Source organism: Dermacentor variabilis, chromosome 2 (assembly GCF_050947875.1).
Source record: "Dermacentor variabilis isolate Ectoservices chromosome 2, ASM5094787v1, whole genome shotgun sequence".
Taxonomy (NCBI): Eukaryota; Metazoa; Arthropoda; class Arachnida; order Ixodida; family Ixodidae; genus Dermacentor; species Dermacentor variabilis.
Genome location: NC_134569.1, coordinates 90,591,316 through 90,613,664, shown reverse-complemented (window position 1 = coordinate 90,613,664; position 22,349 = coordinate 90,591,316). Strand labels below are relative to the sequence as shown.

The window sequence follows — 22,349 nt, the reverse complement described above, 5'->3', positions numbered from 1 at the left end:
CCATCTGTATGCGGAGGGAACAATTCCGGTGGAAGAAAAAATAATGTGACGCCATATCCGTTAAAAACAGAAGTAACGTCATTTCGTTTCCGAAGGCGCGAAATTTGTTTTGTTGGCCTGCCTTTAGAGCTATATATTCAAATGCCCTGGAAAGCGACGCAGGAAAAGGTCAGCCGCACGGTTGTCGAAATCGCAACCCTGCACAGAACATACTTTCTTTGGAGGCCGACGAAAGCTTTAGGTGAAGAGTGCTGATCCTATCGTCGGTTACCAAGGCCGTCGGCCAGCGCAGTCGCACGAAAACGACTAAACAATTATCTGGCGGTCGTAACTCACTACTTTTGACTGAGCAGGTTAAGAAGCGATGAAGCTACCCGGGTCACCAGATTCAAACAAACTTCGACATGCAAAATAGCACGACGTGTGAGGGGGGCGTATTACAACAGGTGAACTTTACGATCGCGCCTTTCTGCACATTTCAAGAGCTGCATTGCATTGCGAGTGATAGCGGCGTCAACGCCCCCTGTAACGATGGGCGTTGAAATGAAACGTATTTATTAATTATAATAAAATTAAATTAACTTGTATTTTCTTAACTTGTCGCTAATATATAAAAATGACCAGGAATTTTATTTTCTTTGAATGGATCTAACTTTGTCTCGCTTGAATTAACAAAAAAACGCTTTTTTCTTTCCCAATGTTTGTTCCCTCCAAACATAGTCGCGTTTCAATCGCTGCTCCCATAACCACCCTTGTTGATGTCGGTGACAATTTGTACTGAACCACTTTTCGCCCGAAGCTTCGCGACCCATTTGGGTCGACCTTACTTAAGGCTTTCGCCTTAAAAGTTATTTCAGCTATATTAGTTATGTACCCTTCTACAATACCAAAAAAAGCCATCCTTACCACGAACAGAAACTTGGCAACACCCCCCCCCCCCCCAAAAAAAAAAGCGCAAGAACTAATGACGGGTGGCGAAGCCGCCTCGAAGTTCCCGCAACGGCTAACCGTGACGTCATGGATTTTCATAAAGCGTCATGGAGCGGACGCCGTGACGTCATGGATGTTGACATCGTCAGCTCGGGCCTAGCTGTAATCATTTATCGGCAAGAATGCTACTACATTGTATCCTAACGCATCGAAGACTGAACTGAGCAAGTTTCAAAAAGATATACGGATTCACAATAGACCAAATACGAAGAAAACTCCCTTTGAAGTTCGTTACGTCACACTGACGTAGTGGCGAGGAAGCTTTGTCGCGAAATTCAGAAATTGAACTTTGAAATTTATGTTCTCTTTTAGTAATCTACGTATCACCTCGAAATTGACGCAAACACGTTTTTTTTTTAAATATAGAACGCTTTAGCAGACTAAACCTTCTAAACCTGTGTAGAGATGTCGCGGAGAACACTTCGTTCTTAATGTATTATACTTTCTTTGCCAGGTGTCTAAAGGGCACACCGCCAGTGACTGTGACTTTTCTGAAGCGGCGTGGAGTGCCTTCGAAGCAGCGACTCCACTCCGCAGATCGAGACAATACGAAGAACCCTGCTTTTTCACTGCGTACTGTCGGGTCACCGGGAATTATAATCAGGATCGACTACCTTATAACTACTTGAAAGTCAGTGGCAGCATACTGGGTGAACTTTTGACAAAGGGAATGCTTCTGGGTAATAAAGGCAGGAGGTTGGTTCTTAGCGTATAGCAAACCCTTCGGGAAGCTATAGCTCTTTCTTAGATTAACGGAAAAGTGCGCTCATTTTTTCATGCTGCACTCACTGCTTGATCAATGGTCCCTCGTTTTCATAAAAGCAAGGACTTCTGAAGTATTATTGGCACTACCTGACCATGCGTGCATTGCGGACGGAAAAAGCGCGGATCTTATGCCATTATTAAAATGACCGTGTAGAAACCTGAGGCAACCGGCTACTCGAGAAGCGCGTGCGCATACAAGCATGGACGTTTCAGAACAAAAACACATCTATGAACAAAAGGAGCGCATAATTTGCCAAAAAGCGCTCCTTTCGCGACCTGCGCGCAATACAATCGAAAGAGGCATTGCGTATACGAATATATAGACACACAAGGGGCTGCGCAGTGCTGAGTGCCTCGATCAGTGGCAGCACGAACCTAGAGTTTCAGGGCCCGCATTCACGAAAGTAGTCTTACGTAAGAGCGTTTTATCATTCGTTTTGTCATTGCTTTCATCATTGGCTCCGATCAGTCAGGACAGCGGTACGCATAATCATAAGATGATCGCCGTGGAACTGGCGATTTATAGCGGACAGTACTTACGTAAGAGAACTCTTCTGAATATACGTTACCTTGTTTGTCGGGATGCAGTCTGGTTTGCCGGACCGCAGTCCGGAATCATGGGGCTCAACGTCCCGAAACTGACCAGTGGCATATCGGGGAAGCCGTAGTGGAGAGCTGCACCATTAATTTTGTCCGTCTGAGCTACTTTGACGTGCACCCAAAGCACGGCACGCGAGCGTCTTTGTGCACACGATCGCCAGGAACCGAACCCGCAACTTTGTGCTCAGAGGAAAGACGCTATAGCTGCTGATCCAACGCAATGCCTCAGCGGAAACTTTGTGGTGGCCGTGTTCACATACATACATACATACATACATACATACATACATACATACATACATACATACACACACACACACACACACACATACATACATACATACATACATACATACATACATACATACATACATACATACATACATACATACATACATACATACATACATACATACATACATACACATACATACATACATACATACATACATACATACATACATACATACATACATACATACATTTATGCATGCATACATACATACATACATACATACATACATACATACATACATACATACATACATACATACATACATACATACATACATACATACATACATAGGGCTCGCTAGCTGCCGCCACCAAAACAGAAGACGTACTCCCGGTAAAGAAGTGCTTGCTCACCTCGAATACGGAAGTGACCCTGAGCCTGTAGATGACGGGCACCACCACGCGAGCGATGAACGGCACCAGGCAGAAGACGGTGACCGACGCCCAGAGCAGGTGCAGCCCGTAGCGGTAGAAGTGCGCCGTCAGGCCGACCACGCCGACGGCTGTCACCAGAGACGCGAGCACAGAGAGGGACAGAGGAAGCGCACCCAGGCTGCGACCCCCCAGGAACGCCTCGCTGGTGCCGCCGTCCCGAGCGCGTTGGCCGAACGAGAAGTACAGGCCGACCAGGAGGTTCGACAACATGAGCACGCCGAACACCACGTACTCGGCCACGTGCACCGTCGCTACCATGGCACTTGTGCTGCTCGACGAACCGCTCGGGCTAGGACCTTTTTTTCTTCTTTTTTTTGCGTCTAATACCCTGTCCCTATATAAGGTAACTTGGCTGCTTGGCGCACGCACCCTCGGAGATAGTGCTATGTCAAGACTTCGTGACCTACCCTACACAGAGCGGAGACGCATGCCGCGTGCCATATTACGTAGCGAATCCTGAAGCACCAGTTACGAACTATCTACTATGCAGATGACCGCAGCGAGGATTACCTATGCTAACTGCAGGGATAGCACGATTCGTTGAAGTGATCGTTCGTTCGGAGGAAGGCTTACTTTTCAAGCGTATCCGTGGCTCGTCTCGCGAACCTAGACGGCACGATGTCAAGACTGGAGACTTGGCTAGCGGTTGGTTAACTGACTACGGCGAATCGGAACTGCGACTTCGTCACATGTACAGTACTGAGACGAGCAGGATGAACAATGCTTGTTCCTTTTGCAGTACTTCCCGTGACACGAGTGGGTAAATCCTCCCTCAAGCTTCACCGTGCTAGCTGGCCTCACAAATTATTGAGTTCGACGAATGCACGTAGAGAGAAACCCCTAAAGGTCTCACTTTTGTGACGGCAACGCGTCCTTCCTTCTTCGGACCAACACGGACGTCAACAGACAGATTTGCCGACGGTTCAGCGCGACAGGTTATGAATAACAACAGGTTATCTACTCGGCCAGTGGCACCGGTATGGCACTGACTTCTCAAGCTTCTGCGATGTTTACCTGCTCTGAGTAGCCATCGCACTGAACTTTCCTCCGGAGTGCCGGGGAGTCGTTGTTCTTCCCTGTCGCGTTTCTAGACTCACTCACGCCTGCCCTTTCAACTTTTCTTTTAAACTGCAGGTCGCAGTTGAAAAGCCCGATTAAAGTTCACCTGCGCGCTGCCAGGATGGATAGATAAGGAAACAACCTTCACGTCTGCTCTGCAGGTCGCGATAATCAAGAGAATCCTATTGAGCGGTGTACTTGCGTGCACGCGTCTTTACGCGAAGACCCCCGGCACTGCTTGGGCGTCACGAACACCTTAAGCTTAAGTGTGCGGGGACGCTCGCGTCGAGGAAAGCTTCCGCTGCCTCGAAGTTGTTTCCGAGCGAAAAGTTCAAAAAAGAAGAAGAAAACGTGCGTCATTAAATTGGCTGTCGTGTCAGCGGCTCGTGCTGCGAGCCCAATTAAAAGAAGATGGTACTCTCTCTCGAAGAGTGATCGTCACCTCAGGGCCCGACGCGTAAGATGTGACATTTGGAAATCATACACTCATTCGCGTCTGCTATGCGAATACCAAACGAGACAGCAGGACTCGAGCGGAAATGTCGTCCGAGTTCGTCTAACGTACGTTCGCGAGCAAGACTGCTGGAGTTCCGGTGACGGCCAGTCGGGTTGTTCGCACTTCTGCATCAACATTGTTGTTGTACATGGTTTATTGCATTCTTTTATTACACTGGTTAAAATTATTTTGAAATTAAGTGGCTGAAAACCTGAAAACAGTTGGACTATAGATTAATAAAGTTCAGCGCTTCTAACATGCTTCTGACAGTGCGTATAGTAATAATGACGTTGTCCTTTATCCGTAAGTATTCGCAGGGTGCTCTGGACGCGTCAGCCATAGTTGGTTGCGATAACCTTTTCACATACAGCGTGACAAAGCGCCTTGAACAAAAAGCTATGCTGTTTAAGCATCGATGCTCAACTCGATGTAGCTTACGTATTCGCCAACGTCACAATGTCTCTGATCATCATCTTTTTCTTCTTCGTCATCATCATCATCAGCCTGGTTAGGCCCACTGCAGGGCAAAGGCCTCTCCCATACTTCTCCAACTACCACGGTCATGTACTAATTCTGGCCATGTTGTCCCTGCAAACTTCATCTAATCCGCCCACCTAACTTTCTGCCACCCCTTGCTACGCTTCCCTTCCCTTGGAATCCAGTCCGTAACCCTTAATGACCATCGGTAATCTTCCCTCCCCATTACATGTCCTGCCCATGCCCCATTTCCTTTTCTTGATTTCAACTAAGATGTCATTAACTCGCGTTTGTTCCCTCACCCAATCTGCTCTTTTCTTATCCCTTAACGTTACACCCATCATTCTTCTTTCCATAGCTCGTTGCGTCGTCCTCAATTTCAGCAGAGCCCTTTTCGTAAGCCTCCAGGTTTCTGCCCCGTACATGAGTACTGGTAAGACACAGCTGTTATACACTTTTCTCTTGAGGGATAATGGCAACCAGCTGTTCATGATCTGAGAATGCCAGCCAAACGCACCCCAGCCCATTCTTATTCTTCTGATTATTTCACTCTCATGATCCGGATCCGCCGTCACTACCTGCCCTAAGTAGATGTATTCATTCACCACTTCCCGTGCCTGGCTACCTATCGTAAACTGCTGTTCTCTTCCGTGACTGTTAAACATTACTTTAGTTTTCTGCAGATTAAATTTTAGACCCACCCTTCTGCTTTGCCTCTCCAGGTCAGTGAGCATGCAGTGCAATTGGTCGCCTGAGTTACTAAGCAAGACAATGTCATCAGCGAATCGCAAGTTACTAAGGTATTCTCCATTAACTCTTATCACCAATTCTCCGCAATCCAGGTCTCTGAATACCTCTTGTAAACATGCTGTGAATAGCATTGGAGAGATCGTATCTCACTGCCTGACGCCTTTCTTTTTTGGGATTTTGTTGCTTTCGTTATGGAGGACTATGGTGGCTGTGGAGCCGCTATATAGCTATATTTCAGTATTTTTTAATACGGCTCGTCTACACCCTGATTTCGCAATGCCTCCATGACTGCTGAGGTTTCGACTGAATCAAACGCTTTTTCGTAATCAATGAAAGCTATATATAAGGGTTGGTTATATTCCGCACATTTCTCTGTCACCTGATTGATAGTATCAGTATGGTCTATTGTTGAGTAGCCTTTACGGAAGGAATCCTGCCTGGTTCTTTGGTTGACAGAAGTCTAAGGTGTTCCTGGTTCTATTTGCGATTACCTTAGTAAGTACTTTGTAGGGAACGGACAGTAAGCTGATTGGTCTATAATTTTTCAAGTCTTTGGCGTCTACTTCCTTATGGGTTAGGCTTATGTTAGCGTTCTTCCAAGGTTGCGGTACGCTCAAGGTCATGCGGCATTGCGTATACAGGGTGGCCAGTTTTTCTAGAACAATCTGCCCACCATGCATCCTTCAACAAATGTGCTGTTACCTGATCCTCCCCAGCTGCCTTCCCCCTTTGCGTAGCTCCCAAGGCTTTCTTTACCTCTTCCGGCGTTACTTGTGGGATTTCAAATTCCTCTAGACTATTCTCTCTCCCATTATCGTCGTGGGTGCCACTGGTACTGTATAAATCTCTATAGAACTCCTCAGCCACTAGAACTCTCTTATCCATATTAGTATAATGCTATTGCCGGCTTTGTCTCTTAACACATAGATCTGATCCTTGCCTATTCCTAGTTTCTTCACTGCTTTTAGGCTTCCTTCGTTCCTGAGAGCATGCTCAATTCTATCCATATTATACTTCCTTATGTCAGCTATCTTACGCTTGTTGATTAACTTCGAAAGTTCTGCCAGTTCTATTTTAGCTGTAGGGTCAGAGGCTTTCATACATTGGCGTTTCTTAATCAGATCTTTCGCCTCTTGCGATATCTTACCGATATCTTGCCTAACGAAGTTACCACCGACTTCTAATGCGCACTCCTTAATGATGCCCATAAGATTGTCGTTCATTGCTTCAACACTAAGGTCCTCTTCCTGAGTTAAAGCCGAATATCTGTTCTGTAGCTTGATCCGGAATTCCTCTACTTTCCCTCTTACCGCTAACTCATTGATCGGCTTCTTATGTACCAGTTTCTTCCGTTACCTCCTCAAGTCTAGGCTAATTCGAGTTCTTACCATCCTATGGTCACTGCAACGCACCTTGCCGAGCACGTCCCCATTTCTCCGGCGTTGACACACATTTGGCATCCGCCTGCATAAATCATGCTACCCTACTAGAAAAATTTAACTATTATGGTTTTCGAGGCGTTTTTTTTTGTTGAAGTTAATAAAATCATATCTCCGCCACCGCATGGAACACGTAGTTATAAACAGTTACGCGTCCGACTTGAAACCACTTATCGCAGGAGTACCACAGGGCAGCATTTTGGGCCCTTTGTTTTTTTGTATCTATATTAATGATCCAGTGACTATTGACAAAGACGTAAAATTTATTGCATATGCAGACGACATTACAATTCTTGTAACCTAAAAAAATGTTGAAGATCTCATAATTAAAGCCAACGAGGTGCGAACTTGGAGCCAACTTGGAGCATCGCGAACTTGTTAAGAATAAATGTTAATAAAACAAAGGCTGTACTTTTTAGGCCGAAAAATCGAAATATTGACACTTGTACCCTTTTACAGCTTAACAACTCCATTTCGCCTATTGTTCCTTCTATTAAGTGTCTTGGAGGTATATTTGAGCAACATTTGTCGTGGAATGCTCACGTGGAAATGGTAATTGGTAAGCTATCTCGAGTGAATACTATGCAAGTTGCGTTTTTTTCTTCCAGAAAGTATTAAACTTATTTTGTACAAATCACTGTTACTACCGTATATGAACTATTGCCATCTTGTCTGAGGCACTACAACGCTTTCTAATATCAATGTACTGCATAGAATACAGAAAAAGGCTGTACGTTGTATACTCGATGTCCCTTACTTAACACATACTAGTCCTCTATTTGAAAAGCTCAATCTGCTGTCAATGCCTAACATTTATGAAAATATGTTACTACGAAATTATATGACCAGTATTAAAACAAACAACGACACCCTAAAACGTATTTTCAACTTAATAGCAAAACATGAGGCGGTCAGTACAAGGAGTTCTGAAATATGGGAACTACCAAGGCCTAGAACAAATTATATTGATCAAATGCTACGTTTTCGACTACCCTACCATTTAAGTAAGGCAAACATAAAGTAATGCTTATTTCTGTGCTAGGATAAACATATATCTAGATGCAAATATGTATATAGACGTATGAATGTTCTTTGAACAGGTTCAATTCCTGTATAATGATGTTTTTTCGTATTGTGCGTATCGAATCCTTCTGTATATGTTACTGTATGAAATATTTTCATATATTGTGTCTTAATAGAGATGCACATAGTGCTGCATTTTTTTTATGATCTCTTGTGTATTTCGTGATGTATTTCATGACTAACTGTATTTATGAGAATTACTCATCATGTACGCTTTACTTTTTTGTAATACTTGCTCATAGTTATCATGATTAATGTTTCGCAGTTATTAGTGTGGAAATCCTATTTCAATTACTATTGTATTTAACCGTGCTAATCCTTTGTTGTATTTTTTGCTGCCTGTAAAACGGGGCCACGGACCACGTCAAGCCTTGCTGGCTTTTAGTCCACGGTCCTCAGCATCAGTTGTATGTTGAAATAAATTTGATTTGATTTGATTTGATTTGATTTGATCTTGTATGATGCCAGGGTTTGCGCAGAGTATAAACTCTATTTCATTTCTAGTCTCGCCATCCGGGCTCCTCCACGCCCACTTTCGGCCATCCAGCTTGCGGAAGAAGGTATTCATTATCCGCATATTATTCTGTTCTGCAAACTCTACCAATAACTCTCCCCTGCTATTCCTAGAGCCTATGCCATATTCGCCCACTGACTTGTCTCCAGCCTGCTTCTTGCCTACCCTGGCATTGATGTCGCCCATTAATATAGTGTATTTTGTTTTGACTTGGGGTTTTCAGCGGTGGCGTAGAGGTAGAGCATCCGCCTCACGTGCAAGAGGACCGTGGTTTTAATCCCGATGCCGCGCAATTTTCCACCGGAATAAAAAATATTCACGTGTTGATAAAATTGCATAAACAGGCCTGGAGTGCGGCCTGATCCCGGTGACCAGAACCGGTAACGCACTCCCTCACCAGAGCAGAATTGGACACTCTGGTGCAGTACTTGGCCACAACCTCCAATATGAATACAACAATTAAACCCCGGCCCTCAGTCCCCAGCAGCTGCGAAGAAACTGACAACGGCGGCGGTCAGACCTGTGACGCAGCAGAGGGCGCTAAGAATCCTTGGGTCCGGACAGGCCGCCATTGGGATATGAACCTGGCAACGGTTAACGCTAGAACGTTATCTAGTGAGGCAATTCTAGCAGTGCTATTGAAGGAATTATAGAAGGCAGCAAGTGGGATATAATAGGGCTCAGTGAAGTTAGGAGGACAAAAGAAGCATACACAGTGCTAAAAGGCGGGCACCTCCTGTGCTACCGGGGCTTAGCGGAGAGACGAGAGCTAGGAGTCGGATTCCTGATTAATAAGGATATAGCTGGTAACATACAGGAACTCTATAGTATTAACGAGAGGGTGGCAGGTCTTGTTGTGGAACCTAATAAAAGGTACAAATTGAAAGTCGCACAGGTCTGTGCTCTCTCACGCCACTGTAACGTCACAGTGCAGTAGTTAAAGCATTACAGAGCATTATTCGCAACCTTCGATGGGGATGGACGAGTGCACTGGGCCACGTGGCACTCCATGGTGGTAGAAGGGAAGCGATGGTAGGCGAGGAGGGGGAGGAGAGTGCATATAGGGAGTTCAGCTGCCTCCCCTCGCCCCCCCCCTCCACTTATGGATCTTCCCTGCTGCAACTTCTTATTTTCTTCATCCGTCTCTTCAAGCTTTCCTGTATCTGAGACGTCATGCGAAAGAAGGTTTAGAATAAAATGTGCATGCTAACGGCGTTCGAGTAAACAAGCCTTGCACGCTTCCATTCACTTCTAGACATACACAAAAAAAATTACGTTATTGTTTGTATTATAGAGTTATTTTTATTACTGAAAGAAGAAAGTTAATCGCGGAGTTCTCACGCAAAGTTGAGTGTACAGAGTCAGAGGGCCGCGATGAAACATAACCTTGTTCAGCTAGTATTGTTGGGCTTTGTTTTTAAGCATGCGCAGCATTCGACTACGTAATGTGATGTCCCATCGATTCAACGTCGCCCTAAATGTTAGACCCCGGGATCTTACAGTGGAACCAAGAAGTAGGAAGCAACATGTATTATTTTCATCATTTGGTAATGGTTGTGACAACAGTTTTGTGATTACTATGTTATATACAGATTAGTTCGGTTACAGCCTTACGCAGAATCTTGGCCAAAGTTAAATCTATACACGACCGTTGTTGCTTAGTTGATTGACTTGGACTGGCGTGGCACTTCAAACAAAACTCTTCTAGCACAAACTCAGGGAACTATTTCTTGTCTGGTTTTGAAATACCCACATTGAAGTCTGCAGTGGTGATCACAGGGGTAGTTTCATCACGGCTAGCCCATGCAAAGTCCGTGGCCATGAACTTCTCGATATCACACTTTGGTGTGCCTGGATATATATACATAGTGGATATTACAATTCTGTCTTTCGTTTGTACGGCGCACACATTGTGCTCTTAGGAGTTAAGGGTGTGTGGTTGTACTACATGCATTTTGTCCTTTGCGTATATGGCAAACGCCTCCTGCTCGTGAGTCCATGTTCTGTTCACAAACTATTCCTGTGTACACACCGACTTGAAAGGATGCATTTTGATTTATTTTTTTTTCTAAGATGGCGCCGGGTAAGGACACCTCTATTTTGTGCTCCCGGCCTTCTTTCGGCAAATAGCAATTCTTTCGCTTTATTTCTTGCGGGAAACGTACACACGCGAAGTTTATTGTGCGGCCGGACAACGAACTCGAGCTGCTGAAGTCGGGTGAGCAGGCATTCAACAGTAACTTGTGCGAGGAAACCGACATTTCCGTGGTTAGGCTTAGCGGCATCAACATGCTAGCCTCCCCATCGGTGGCCGCGTCTCCCTGCTGTGCTCCCAACGAGACGGATTCCGATGCAGTCGTTCACCTGACCGTCTTCCGTGTCTCCGACGCTGTCGTTGACCTGACCCCCCTTCGCGGCCTTCTCCTTCAGGCACTTGAGAGAATACCGTATACCTCAGCGACGCAGTGGCGCAGCTGCGCAGCTGCGGAATGATAAGGCAGCGAAAGCGCGCAGGCATCCGCACAGTAAGCCGAAGCTATGGGCGCTCTTCCAGCCGACGTGCCCGTTCTACGACACAAGCTTGCCAAAGAGCGCAAGCCGTCGTCGCCCACTTCTGCTGCTGCGCCGCCGGCACACCCGTCCAAGGCAACGACGCATGCTGTGCGGACGGCTTCGCCGAAGACTTGCTGACCATCTGCCGCGCTTACCTCCTGCACTGGATCGGCCGGCTTCGTCGAAAACTCCCGCTGCTGACCAGTTGCTGCGCCTATATGCTTCAGTGGACCTGTCACCTGCCAGTCAGTCAACGTTGAAGCGATAGTCAACACTGAGTGCTGGAGGCTTTGACACCATGGGGATTGTTGCTGCTTCTCGCTATGTGCGCCCTCGGGCTATCTCTGTGACAAAGCTTGTGCTTGACACCTATCCCTTACAGCTCGACGCCCACATATCAGCACTTGGTGCAAAACCCTCTGTCCTGCACTCGACCAAAAACCAAGACTTTGGCAGCAGCAGTGTTCGGAAGAGCGTTTGCCTAAATGCTCCTGCATACTGTTACAGATAACCCTGGATCCTAGGACGACACCACTATAAGCCGAGAAGCGCACGTTTTCTGAGGCTGCATTTCGACTCCGGTTATCAACTAAGAGTTATCAAGGACGGACGTCACCGGCTGGCATCACCTGGCGTGGCGCTTGCATCGACGCATCTGCTATAAAGCTACGGCATCGCATCCAAGACGGCACTTTGGCAGCAGCAGTGTTCGGAAGAGCGTTTGCCTAAATGCTCCTGCATACTGTTACAGATAACCCTGGATCCTAGGACGACACCACTATAAGCCGAGAAGCGCACGTTTTCTGAGGCTGCATTTCGACTCCGGTTATCAACTAAGAGTTATCAAGGACGGACGTCACCGGCTGGCATCACCTGGCGTGGCGCTTGCATCGACGCATCTGCTATAAAGCTACGGCATCGCATCCAAGACGGCACTTTGGCAGCAGCAGTGTTCGGAAGAGCGTTTGCCTAAATGCTCCTGCATACTGTTACAGGTTAGTGGCTTTTTTAAGGGGGGTGTTATTGTGTTGCTGCCACTGCTGCTGCCAAAGGAGCGAACCTTGTTTATGTCAGTATGGAGTGTGTTGAGTGTGAACAAGAAATCTTGGATCCCAAAGAGAGTATATCTTGCATGACTTGTAAGCTTTCGTACCATGTAGGAAGCTGCGCAGGAGTGTCGGAGGCAACAATAAAATCTAAGAAATCAACCTACCAGAAATGGAAATGCCCGAAATGTGGGCTACCAACCTCACATGTTAACCAGGATGAGAAAGAAAAAGCACCGTTGACCGTAGAAGATATGTTGGTCGTACTTCAGGAGATTAACCGAAAACTTGATGTTTTGTTGCCACTGAAAGAAACTGTCGATGGAATTGAGCAATCGGTGCAGTTTATGTCCGAACAGATGACAGACCTGTTGACGCGCACAGAACAAAATGAGCGAGATATTAAAGCAATCCAGACTAGGCTCGCAAAAACAGAAATGAACAAAGAGCAGCTTGAATCGCTCAGTGTCCAACTCGATGACCTCGAGTGGCGCAACCGGAAACTGAACTTAGAAATTCATGGTGTACCACAAACAGAAGGCGAAAATCTTTTGTCCAAACTTAATGCTTTGGCCGGTGAAAGTGGATTGCCCCAGCTATCAGAACACGACATCACGGCAATTCATCGATTGCCGGCAAAGCGTGACAAAGTGCCTGGCATCATCTGCCGTTTCGCGAGACAGAGCATGAGGGACAAATGGTGGGCTAGCAGGCGGGAGTTGACCACTGCGGATGCCAATGTTCACATGTTGGAAAACCTGACCAGGCGAAATCGAGAACTGCTGAGGGAAGTGAAGGAATGGGCAAAAACAAATCAGTACAAGTATGTCTGGCACAGCAACGGCAAGATTCTGATAAGAAAGACTGATGGCGCGTCAGCAATGCTAGTGCAGCACTCTTGCGACCTTGGCAAGCTGCAATAAGAAGGGAGAATTGATTTTTTATTTTTGTTTCCTGCCAAAAATGCAGACTGTAACAGAAAAGAATTATCTACTCCCAGAGAACTTCAAAGATTACCTTGGCCCGGTTTTCCAGACGTCATTCAAATGTCTTCATATCAATGCTCGATCTGTCAGACGTAAAGAAGCATATTTCGACACTTTCTTTCAACAACTAAATGTTCCCATTGACGCTATCATGATCAGCGAAACTTGGTCTACAAGTGATTATGATGTCTTTCGAATTCCTGGTTATGAGACATTTTTTCTGAATCGTTACGCTGGTATTGGTGGTGGCGTATCCATATCATTTAAGAAGAAGTGGCGGCCTGAAATATTAGAGCGATTCACAGTTTCTGTGAAAGAATATGAAATCTTAACTATGTGTTTGAACAACACTATTTTTGCAGTGTGCTATCGTCCACCAAAGGGTTGCGTAGCCATATTCTTGAATTTTCTTGAAAGCCTGATTTCATTTGCAACCAGTCAGCATTTAAACATTGTCCTTGGTGGTGACCTAAACATTAATATGTTATCGGTTGATGCATCCCAAATGAGTTTAGATTTATTGCTTAGAACACATGGACTTCTGAATGCAATCAAAATGCCAACGCGTGTTACGATCACGTCTTCATCGCTGATCGATTTGTTTATCACTAACCATGACCCTAGTATGATCACATCTGGAGTAATAATTTCTGACATCAGCGATCACTTGCCAATATTTATGTGTGTTAAAAACATGTCTAAAAAGAAACGTAGTTCAACATATTCTTTCCAACTTATATCTGAAAAAACACTGTCGACATTTAGAAACTCGGTAGAAAAGAACAACTGGAGGCCTGTCCTTTTAGAAAATGACGCCAATAATGCTTACGAGGCATTCTTAGGTATTCTGAAGCCGATTTACGAGGCCTGTTTCCCAATATTAACAAAAAAACAAAGGCGTCACAGTCGCAAACCATGGGTCACACCGGAGTTGGTGGCAAAGATAAACACAAAGAACATCCTATATCATAAGTTTATTAAATCGAGAGCTGAATGTGATCTGACAGCGTTTAAAAAATATCGAAACCGCTTGAATACTGAGCTCAAGAAAGCCAGAAACGCCTATTACACAAATCAATTCACGTCAACTTGTGGTCGTGTCGACATTATGTGGAAGCGGCTAAACGCAATTTTGGGGAGAAACAGCAAATCAGGTGAATTAAATATGCTAAATATCGATGGTGTAAGTATAACTGGAAAAGAATTAGCAGATACGTTTAATACGCACTTTATTTGCGCTTCTAGAAATCAAGTCCCACATAACAATCTCAGTGATGTCGTTCATATAAGCGACACTATATTTCTCAAACCAGTTGAAGAAGCAGATGTAATGACAGCCTTCCACGAACTAAACAATAGCACATCCATTGATATTGATGGCCTCCAGATAAAGCCTATACGGTATATTTTTGACCTTATTTTACCATACATCACGCATATCTTAAACCTTTGTGTCAGTACCGCTGTATTTCCTCGTAAAATGCAGATTGCACGTGTAACAGTTATCTTTAAAAAGGGTGATAAAAACCAGCTCGGGAATTACAGGCCAATATCTATCTTACCCGTGTTTTCTAAGCTACTAGAAAAAGTAATACTTAAAAACTTTTTGCAGTTTGAAGAAAAACACAAAATTATAACAGCAGCTCAGTATGGCTTCCGTAAGCACCGCTCTACTGAACTTGCACTATTAGATCAACGAGAATATATATTGAACGAACTCGAACATAATAGGATAGTCATTGGTATTTTTCTTGATTTTTCGAAGGCATTCGACTTATTAAACCATACAATACTTCTTCGTAAACTTGAGCGTTGTGGCTTCCGCGGCCATGCACTATCGCTTGTGCAGTCATACCTCATGGATCGCAAACAGGCAGTAGCAATAAATGGTCTCCTCTCAGATATGCAATCTGTAGGCTGTGGCGTTCCACAAGGTAGCATTTTGGGTCCATTTCTGTTTAATCTTTACATCAATGACATTGTACATGCAACTCCATTCGTTAAATTTATCATCTATGCTGACGACACCAGTATTTTTCTTGCCGGAGATAATGCAGCCGAACTCACAGATACTGCAAACAATGCACTGAGGCAAATAGAAAACTGGAGTAGCAGAAATGCGTTGCGAATTAACACAGCAAAGACTAAAGTCGTTGTTTTCAGAGGTAGAAACAAGAAGGTCCGTCTCACTAAGAATATATTCCTTCAGTCCGTACCCTTAGAAGTTGTGCCTTCATTTAAAACATTAGGTATATTATTTAATGAAAGAATGTCATGGGATGATCATGTTAGCTTTGTAACAAATAAATGTTCACGTATTATTGGTCTTCTTTACAAGAACCGTGAGATACTACCGCGAAATGTAATGCTAATGCTATATAATTCATTGATACAATCGCATTTCAGCTATTGCCATTTAACCTGGGGTGCAACAACAGCAGGCAATCTTCAGAAACTACACTTGTTACAGAAAAAATTTCTAAGAATTGTTGAAAATGTTCCGCATACCTACCATACGGCCGCACTTTTCTTAAAGTATAACTTACTACCAATTACTAAACTTTATGACTATCGTCTGAGCAAGTGTGTGAAAAACGAGGTGTTGAAGAACATATCTTTTCTATCAAAATTAGCTGGTTTAGAAAAACGAGATGCAATGTACAGCACAAGAAACATAGCACAATGGAACGTAAAAACATACAGAACTTTCTATGGTAATCAAACATTAGAAAATAAACTACCACGACTTCTTAACAAACTCGCACAAAACGATATTGATCTCCAAAACACAACACGCCACAAACTGTTCGAGTATTTTTTACACTACACCTAACCTTTTTTTTTTTTTTTTTCTGTGATTTGTCTACCCAATTCTTCTTTCTTTCACCATCATTGTAAGTTTTCTTTCCAGCCAGGACAATGCTGTTGATTTTATGCTGACTACTGTAACCGGATAACAACTCTGCTATATGTATTTTTTTTTTTTTTTCCTTTGTTATCTGTATTTCCTGTATTTTCTTTTCTTTTTCGTGTGTGTGAAAAAAAGGAAAAGGGGAAAAAAAAAAGGGAAAGAAAAACAACCACTGTATTGCTGTCAAAGTGGGGGCCCGTGGCCTTGTCAAGCTGTCCAACGGCAGCTTTTACTACGGGTCCCCGCCATCATCTGTACCATGGTGGCAAAATAAAATTTGAATTTGAATTTGAAGTACGATTCCTACGCGTCATTTCATGTGTCTGTTAAAGGACTATCAGCGTCTAAGGGACCCATCACTGTGGCCGCGTTCTTGCTTCTACAAGCCCTTCAGAGAAGAACTGAACGATACTGTGATACTGAAAAATGTTCAGTGAGATGAAAAGAAAGATCACTGATGTGACAATTTTCTATTAGAATGTTCGTGGATTACGCACAAAGGTGAACGAATTTTTCTCCAACGTCATTTCATCTTGTTTTCCCATCATTGCTTTAACAGAGACCTAGTTCTGACCTGAAATACCATCTAGTTCATTCTTACCGCCCACTTATCAAGTCTTCCGACGAGACCGCGATCCTTCTTCACCTGACTAAAAGGGCGGTGGAGTCCTTATTGCGATCAGTGAATCATTCAGATCCGTTCGGCGCCCTGATTTAGATTGTGCAACAGAATGTGTCTGGACGGAAATTTTCGGTGCTGGTAGTAAGTAATATGCTATTAGTAGGGAATTTCTATGTTGCGCCTGATATGAATATTGAGATGTATACCTGCTTTGATTAAGACGCACGGGTCCTTGCTTGTTCCAGTGCTTACTGGTTATTTTCATTCTGCTTTAAAGACGAGTACATTCCCAAAGGCTTGGAAAACAGAGCGGGTCGTTCCCGTCCTTAAGTCAGGGGTAAAAGCGGCTGCGAGTAGCTACATACCTATTTCTCTCCTATGTGCAGCATCTAAATTATTCCACTCAGCTCCGCACTCAATAATTGCATCCTCTATTAAAAATGCTATCATTCTTCAGCAGCAGGGGTTCATATCGGGGCGCTCTAGAACTACCAACCTCGTTAGCTTTATGATTCATGCCTGTCAAGCAGTGTATAAGAAAGGACCGTTGTGTGTCATTTATTTTGACCTCCATAGGGCGTTTGATGTTGTATGCCACAATACTCCTTCAAAAGTTGACACAACTTGATCTGAACCACTCTGTCACAGCGCCGATAAGAAGCTACCGACGCGACCGGTACTGCTGCGTTAGCGTAAATGGTCACTCGTCAGAACTTTATGCAGTTACAAGTGGAGCTCCTCAAGGGCCGGTCCTGGGCCCTCTTCTCTTCACGCTGTTTATTAACGACGTTTCGGCAGTCATTCTAAACTCTTCAATATTGTTATATGCTAATGATGCGAAATTTTTCAGAGCGGTAAAAAATGTGAATGATTGCGCCGCTCTTCAGAAGGACATTGTGAATTTTGCGTCATGGTGCGCTGGAAACAACCTGGTCATAAATTCATCAAAAACTAAAGTTGTAAGCTTCACGCGGAAGACTGACAGGACTTTATTTCCCTATAGCGTTAAAGAAGTTCTCCTGCCAAGAGCTCAAGGAACAAAGGACCTTGGAGTACTTCGATAGCTCTCCAAGTTTCTCGCCCCACGCTCAACAGACGAGGCAGCATGCACTTCGAACGCTCGGCACATTACGTCAGGTGACAAGAGACTTCAAACAACCTGGGTCATTTGTAACATTATGTAAGAGCGTATGCCTTCTGGTTCTTGAGTACGCCTCCGTCGTTTGGAGTGGCACTTGTAGGTCACGTTGTGAACTTCTCGAAAATGTGCAAAAAAGTTCACATCTATATTTAAACATCGATTATGTCAAAAGCCTTACATCTTCACAGAGCTAACACATACACTCACATTACCTACCCTCACCTGTAGGCGCAAGAAATTGGATGTTCTTTTTCTCCACAAATGAATACATGGAAGAATCTGCTGCTCGCACTTGCTTTCTTATGTGTGCTTTTACATTCCGCAGAAAGGCACAAGAAAACAGCGCGCCTTTCAGCCTTCAGATTTGTGTGACCCTCTACCTAGAGATTAGGCGACATATAACGCCCATTCAGAGTGCCTGGATATCTTCTTGCCTAACTTTAATATTTTCCTAAAAGGAGTTGCAGAGGAATTCAATGACGGAACAAAAAACTCTCACATCTGTTGTGTGTTCCGTCCTTCTGGAATCCTTTTTCTGTTTCTCCACTTTTGCTTTGTATTCTCTTCGTGTACACATTTTGTGCTCCGTTAAAATCTCTATTCGCGAAATTATTATTACGTGTGCGCGCGTGTGGGATATGCGTGTATGTGTGTGTGGGCGTGCACTCTTCTTCCTGCGCATTGTTTTGCTGAGTGCGCCAGCACCAGAACCCTCGAGGTTGTTTCTAGGCAGTTTAATAAACACCTCTGATTGACTGATGATTATTATTATTATTATTATTATTATTATTATTATTATTATTATTATTATTATTATTATTATTATTATTATTATTATTATTATTATTACTACGGCAGTTGCACTATCTCCGGGATCGGCCCAGCCTCACCTTTTTTAATTGTTGACGCCCAAGCACGTAAAATACATGGCACCCTAGCCACGCCCAGCTTCTCTGTAAAAACGATTCAGCCCTCTCACGTGATCGCTACTCAATAAGTTTCAGCATAAATTGAGTGTTTTTGAGCAATAGTATACCCGCTCATAACGACAGCAATGTCTAGAGAGACACAAACACTGTCTATCTTGAAACGAGCGAGTTGTAACGTGGACAGCCAACAAGGACACGAGAAGGCCCATAAAGAATACACACACGCAGCGACACATGCAGACTTATTCTTCGCGGTTATTCTTTCGGCTATCGCTTATGTCCACATTGTAAGTGCATCGTAAGAATATATAAATATAGATGCGGATCCGCTAGCCAATAGACAGGTGTGTTATTACCTTCCATGGTATATACCACTCGGTCTCAACAGGGGTTCCGCGAAACCATGGGATCAATATGTCGTTCAGACACGCCATTAGTGTTGTTTTCTTTTGTCTGTTTTTGAAAGTCAGAACGGCGTCCTTTCTTCATGCACTAATGTGGTAGAACAAATTATCAACGGCGTCGGCGTTTATATATATATATATATATATATATATATATATATATATATATATATATATATATATATATATATATATATATATAGGAGCTATAAACACTAAGAGCACTCCGTCGCCGGAATCCCTTCAAGCTGATCCGCCTGTACGTGTACTACAATGGCCTGTAGGACGTTCAATGGTAAACATGGCTCGGCATAATCTTGGGCAATAATTAAAGAAATCAGAGCTGAGAAAACACCAGTCAAAATTTATTGAATCGGACATTTCGGAGCACGAAACGCTTACCAGCGCTGCGTTTTATTTTTTATTTTTATTTTTTGTATCGGTAAAAAGAAACAGGAAAAAAACTGAAAATAACACAGCAGTGTACGCAAGAAAAGGCAAGCATTAACTCAGAAATAAGAAAGCAGCAAAAAAAAAACAATTTGTTCGTCGTTAAGATACGCAGACTATAAGCCGATGCATGTTTGAGTCAATTAACACGGTAACTGTGAGGGAACGTTCTCCTGAAGAAGTGTGTAATTCCTTGTAAGTGGCCGTCGCGGTGCAAGGAGGGCGCTCGGCTCCTCCTCCATAAGGGGGTTTCGTAGTCGCTCCTCAGGACTTAAATAAAGTTCATTGCCTGCCTGCCTGCCTGCTCATTGCACCGTCGCTGGAACTGTTTGCAGGCAAGTCACGTGGCAGCGCGCACAAAACGCGTACACTTGTGCGCACTGCACGTGTGAGCTTTTTCCTGGCCACTCCGTTCTGTTTCTGCTCAAAACGCTGCCAGACACGAACGACTGCTGTTGCGTGTCGCCGAATAAGAGAGCTTCTTGGTGCTAAGTTGCCGCTCACAGCTTCCTTGGCTGTGAAGCCACAAATACCTGCAGACCTACTGTGAGGCACAGACTGTCGCATTATTCTAATGCTAATTTGCTGTTATCATGATGGCGGCTATATAGAAAGCCAAGGGCAGTTTTCAAGTGTCGACGCACTCAGAGAAGATCAATTTCTCCCAGCGTGTAACAGTTACAGGCATGATATAGCTAGCAAATTACTGCTCTCGGTGATGATGTTTCTACGCTGTATCGAGCAATATTAATTTTAAAAAAACATTCGATACCTCGGATCACCATATGACGATGTGCCGATATCGTATTGCTCATTGGCCTACGTATTAGTTAACCAATATCCACACTTACATCGAAACGCTGAACTAATGTTGACGTATTTTGACAGGCTCTACAGTTGCCGAGTGTGTTGTGAAAACGTCTTATGACGGCGCTGATTCCATAGATTCAGGAAAGCCGAGCCGATGACTTCGAAATTGCACTACAGTGGGACGTTACGCTCCACCTAAAAGGCGAATCTGACAAAAATTGCTCGAAACGGGATTGACAGCTGCCTACATGTTAACTCAGGTACAGCCGCCCTGATTTTTAATAATATAGCGCGAGCGTCGACTGAACTGCTGGTGAGCGCCTTATAACGGCGATAAGCGTGCAACAAGGCGAGAGTTCGCGCACGAGCCTTGTTGCACGAGCCTTGTTGCACTCGCCTTGTTGCACTCGCCTTGTTGCACGCTCTTGTTGCACGCTTATCGCCGTTATAAGGCGCTCACCAGCAGTTCAGTCGACGCTCGCGCTATATTATTAAAAATCAGGGCGGCTGTACGTGCCTCGCAGCTTTGTTTCCTGCCACGTACTCGCATTCCTTATGAATTTGCGCCCGCCGTAGTTGCCCGGGCTTCATTGCAGACTAAAGTTGTATCCGGCTATATTAAGCACGTTAAAAAAATACGAAAAAAACGACTTAATCCAGTTTGAATAATAAGGAGTAGCATTTGCTTTATTAAAAAGAAATCAGAAGGGAGGGATTAGTGAAATGCAAAGCGAATAACATATCTTTGAAAAAGATATGGTAACGACTCATCGCAAATCGAGTCTAACATTCTCAAATACGAATAAAAAGGCGATGCATACAGAAACAAATATTTTTCGAATATCCACTTCAGTCACGAATTATGATCGACTGTCGACACATATGCGTGAAACATACCGGATGCTTGAGACTCCACTGAAAGCAAATCAAGGTGGCAGAATGACTCGGAGCATATTATGATGAGTCATAATTACAGAGTAACTAAATGTTTGAATATCGTAAAGTCAGTGATGCTACGTTTCTTCATAAAAAGGATGAAATCCTCCGCTCGAATTACATGCACAAATTATTCATTGACATCAAGCATTTCAAGAAAGAAAAAAATGTTTCAAAGTTGCTACCAACGTGCCCCACGTCAAGCGTCACGTAAAACATGGTAGTGCCTTCACCAAAGCGATACTCTGTAACGATACATATCACTCAGAAGCAAAGTGGAAGTTTTTTAGGTTATCATATATATTCAACTTGCCCTAAGCTTAATGTTTGTGTTCTAATCCTTGCTACCACTGCACAAAAATAGCAAACCTAGGTCGCGTCCACAAATGTGGACGCCGTGACTGAAGGGGATATGAGCTATTTTTATCAATTGATAAGCAAACTCATTGGTGTGAGGCCCGATCTTTGTCACAAGTGAGATTCTCTCTCAACATCTGGTGCGTCAACCTCAATTGCCCTAACATACCGTCAGCCCGCGCACAACGCCTCAGTGTTGCGTCTCACTGCTGTAAAGAGTTTATTTTGGTTTGGATGAAGGACACCTGCATTTCGGCGTCAGCCAAAACTTTGTTTTTTGAGCTGAAGCTACTTGAAATAAA

At 44.0% G+C, this 22,349-nt stretch overlaps 3 protein-coding genes across 5 annotated transcripts in view; 2 read left to right on the top strand and 1 right to left on the bottom strand.

Moving 5' to 3' along the window:
* Positions 1–4,416, bottom strand: part of LOC142572274 (sodium-coupled monocarboxylate transporter 1-like) — a 69,237-nt gene extending 64,821 nt beyond the window's left edge. Inside the window, exon 1 of one of the 3 annotated variants that reach the window (XM_075681257.1) lies at positions 3,658–4,416. Coding sequence is in view for 2 of the 3 variants with exons in the window: in XM_075681255.1 (XP_075537370.1) it covers positions 3,004–3,342 (339 nt within the window). In the remaining variant the exon portion in view is untranslated. Of the gene's footprint in view, positions 1–3,003 lie in introns of all 3 variants that reach the window. The other 2 variants (XM_075681255.1, XM_075681256.1) reach the window with 2 other exon arrangements.
* LOC142572277 (uncharacterized) overlaps positions 1–20,989 on the top strand; it is a 63,824-nt gene extending 42,835 nt beyond the window's left edge. The window contains exons 3-5 of the mRNA XM_075681260.1: positions 1,445–1,686; positions 8,893–8,948; positions 20,833–20,989. Coding sequence (XP_075537375.1) covers positions 1,445–1,619 — 175 coding nt within the window. The 3' untranslated portion in view covers positions 1,620–1,686; positions 8,893–8,948; positions 20,833–20,989. The remainder of the gene's footprint in view (positions 1–1,444; positions 1,687–8,892; positions 8,949–20,832) is intronic.
* The window catches only part of LOC142572276 (uncharacterized), a 63,740-nt gene continuing 58,079 nt past the window's right edge, over positions 16,689–22,349 (top strand). The window contains exon 1 of the mRNA XM_075681258.1: positions 16,689–16,899. The gene's annotated coding sequence lies outside the window, so the exon portion shown is untranslated. The remainder of the gene's footprint in view (positions 16,900–22,349) is intronic.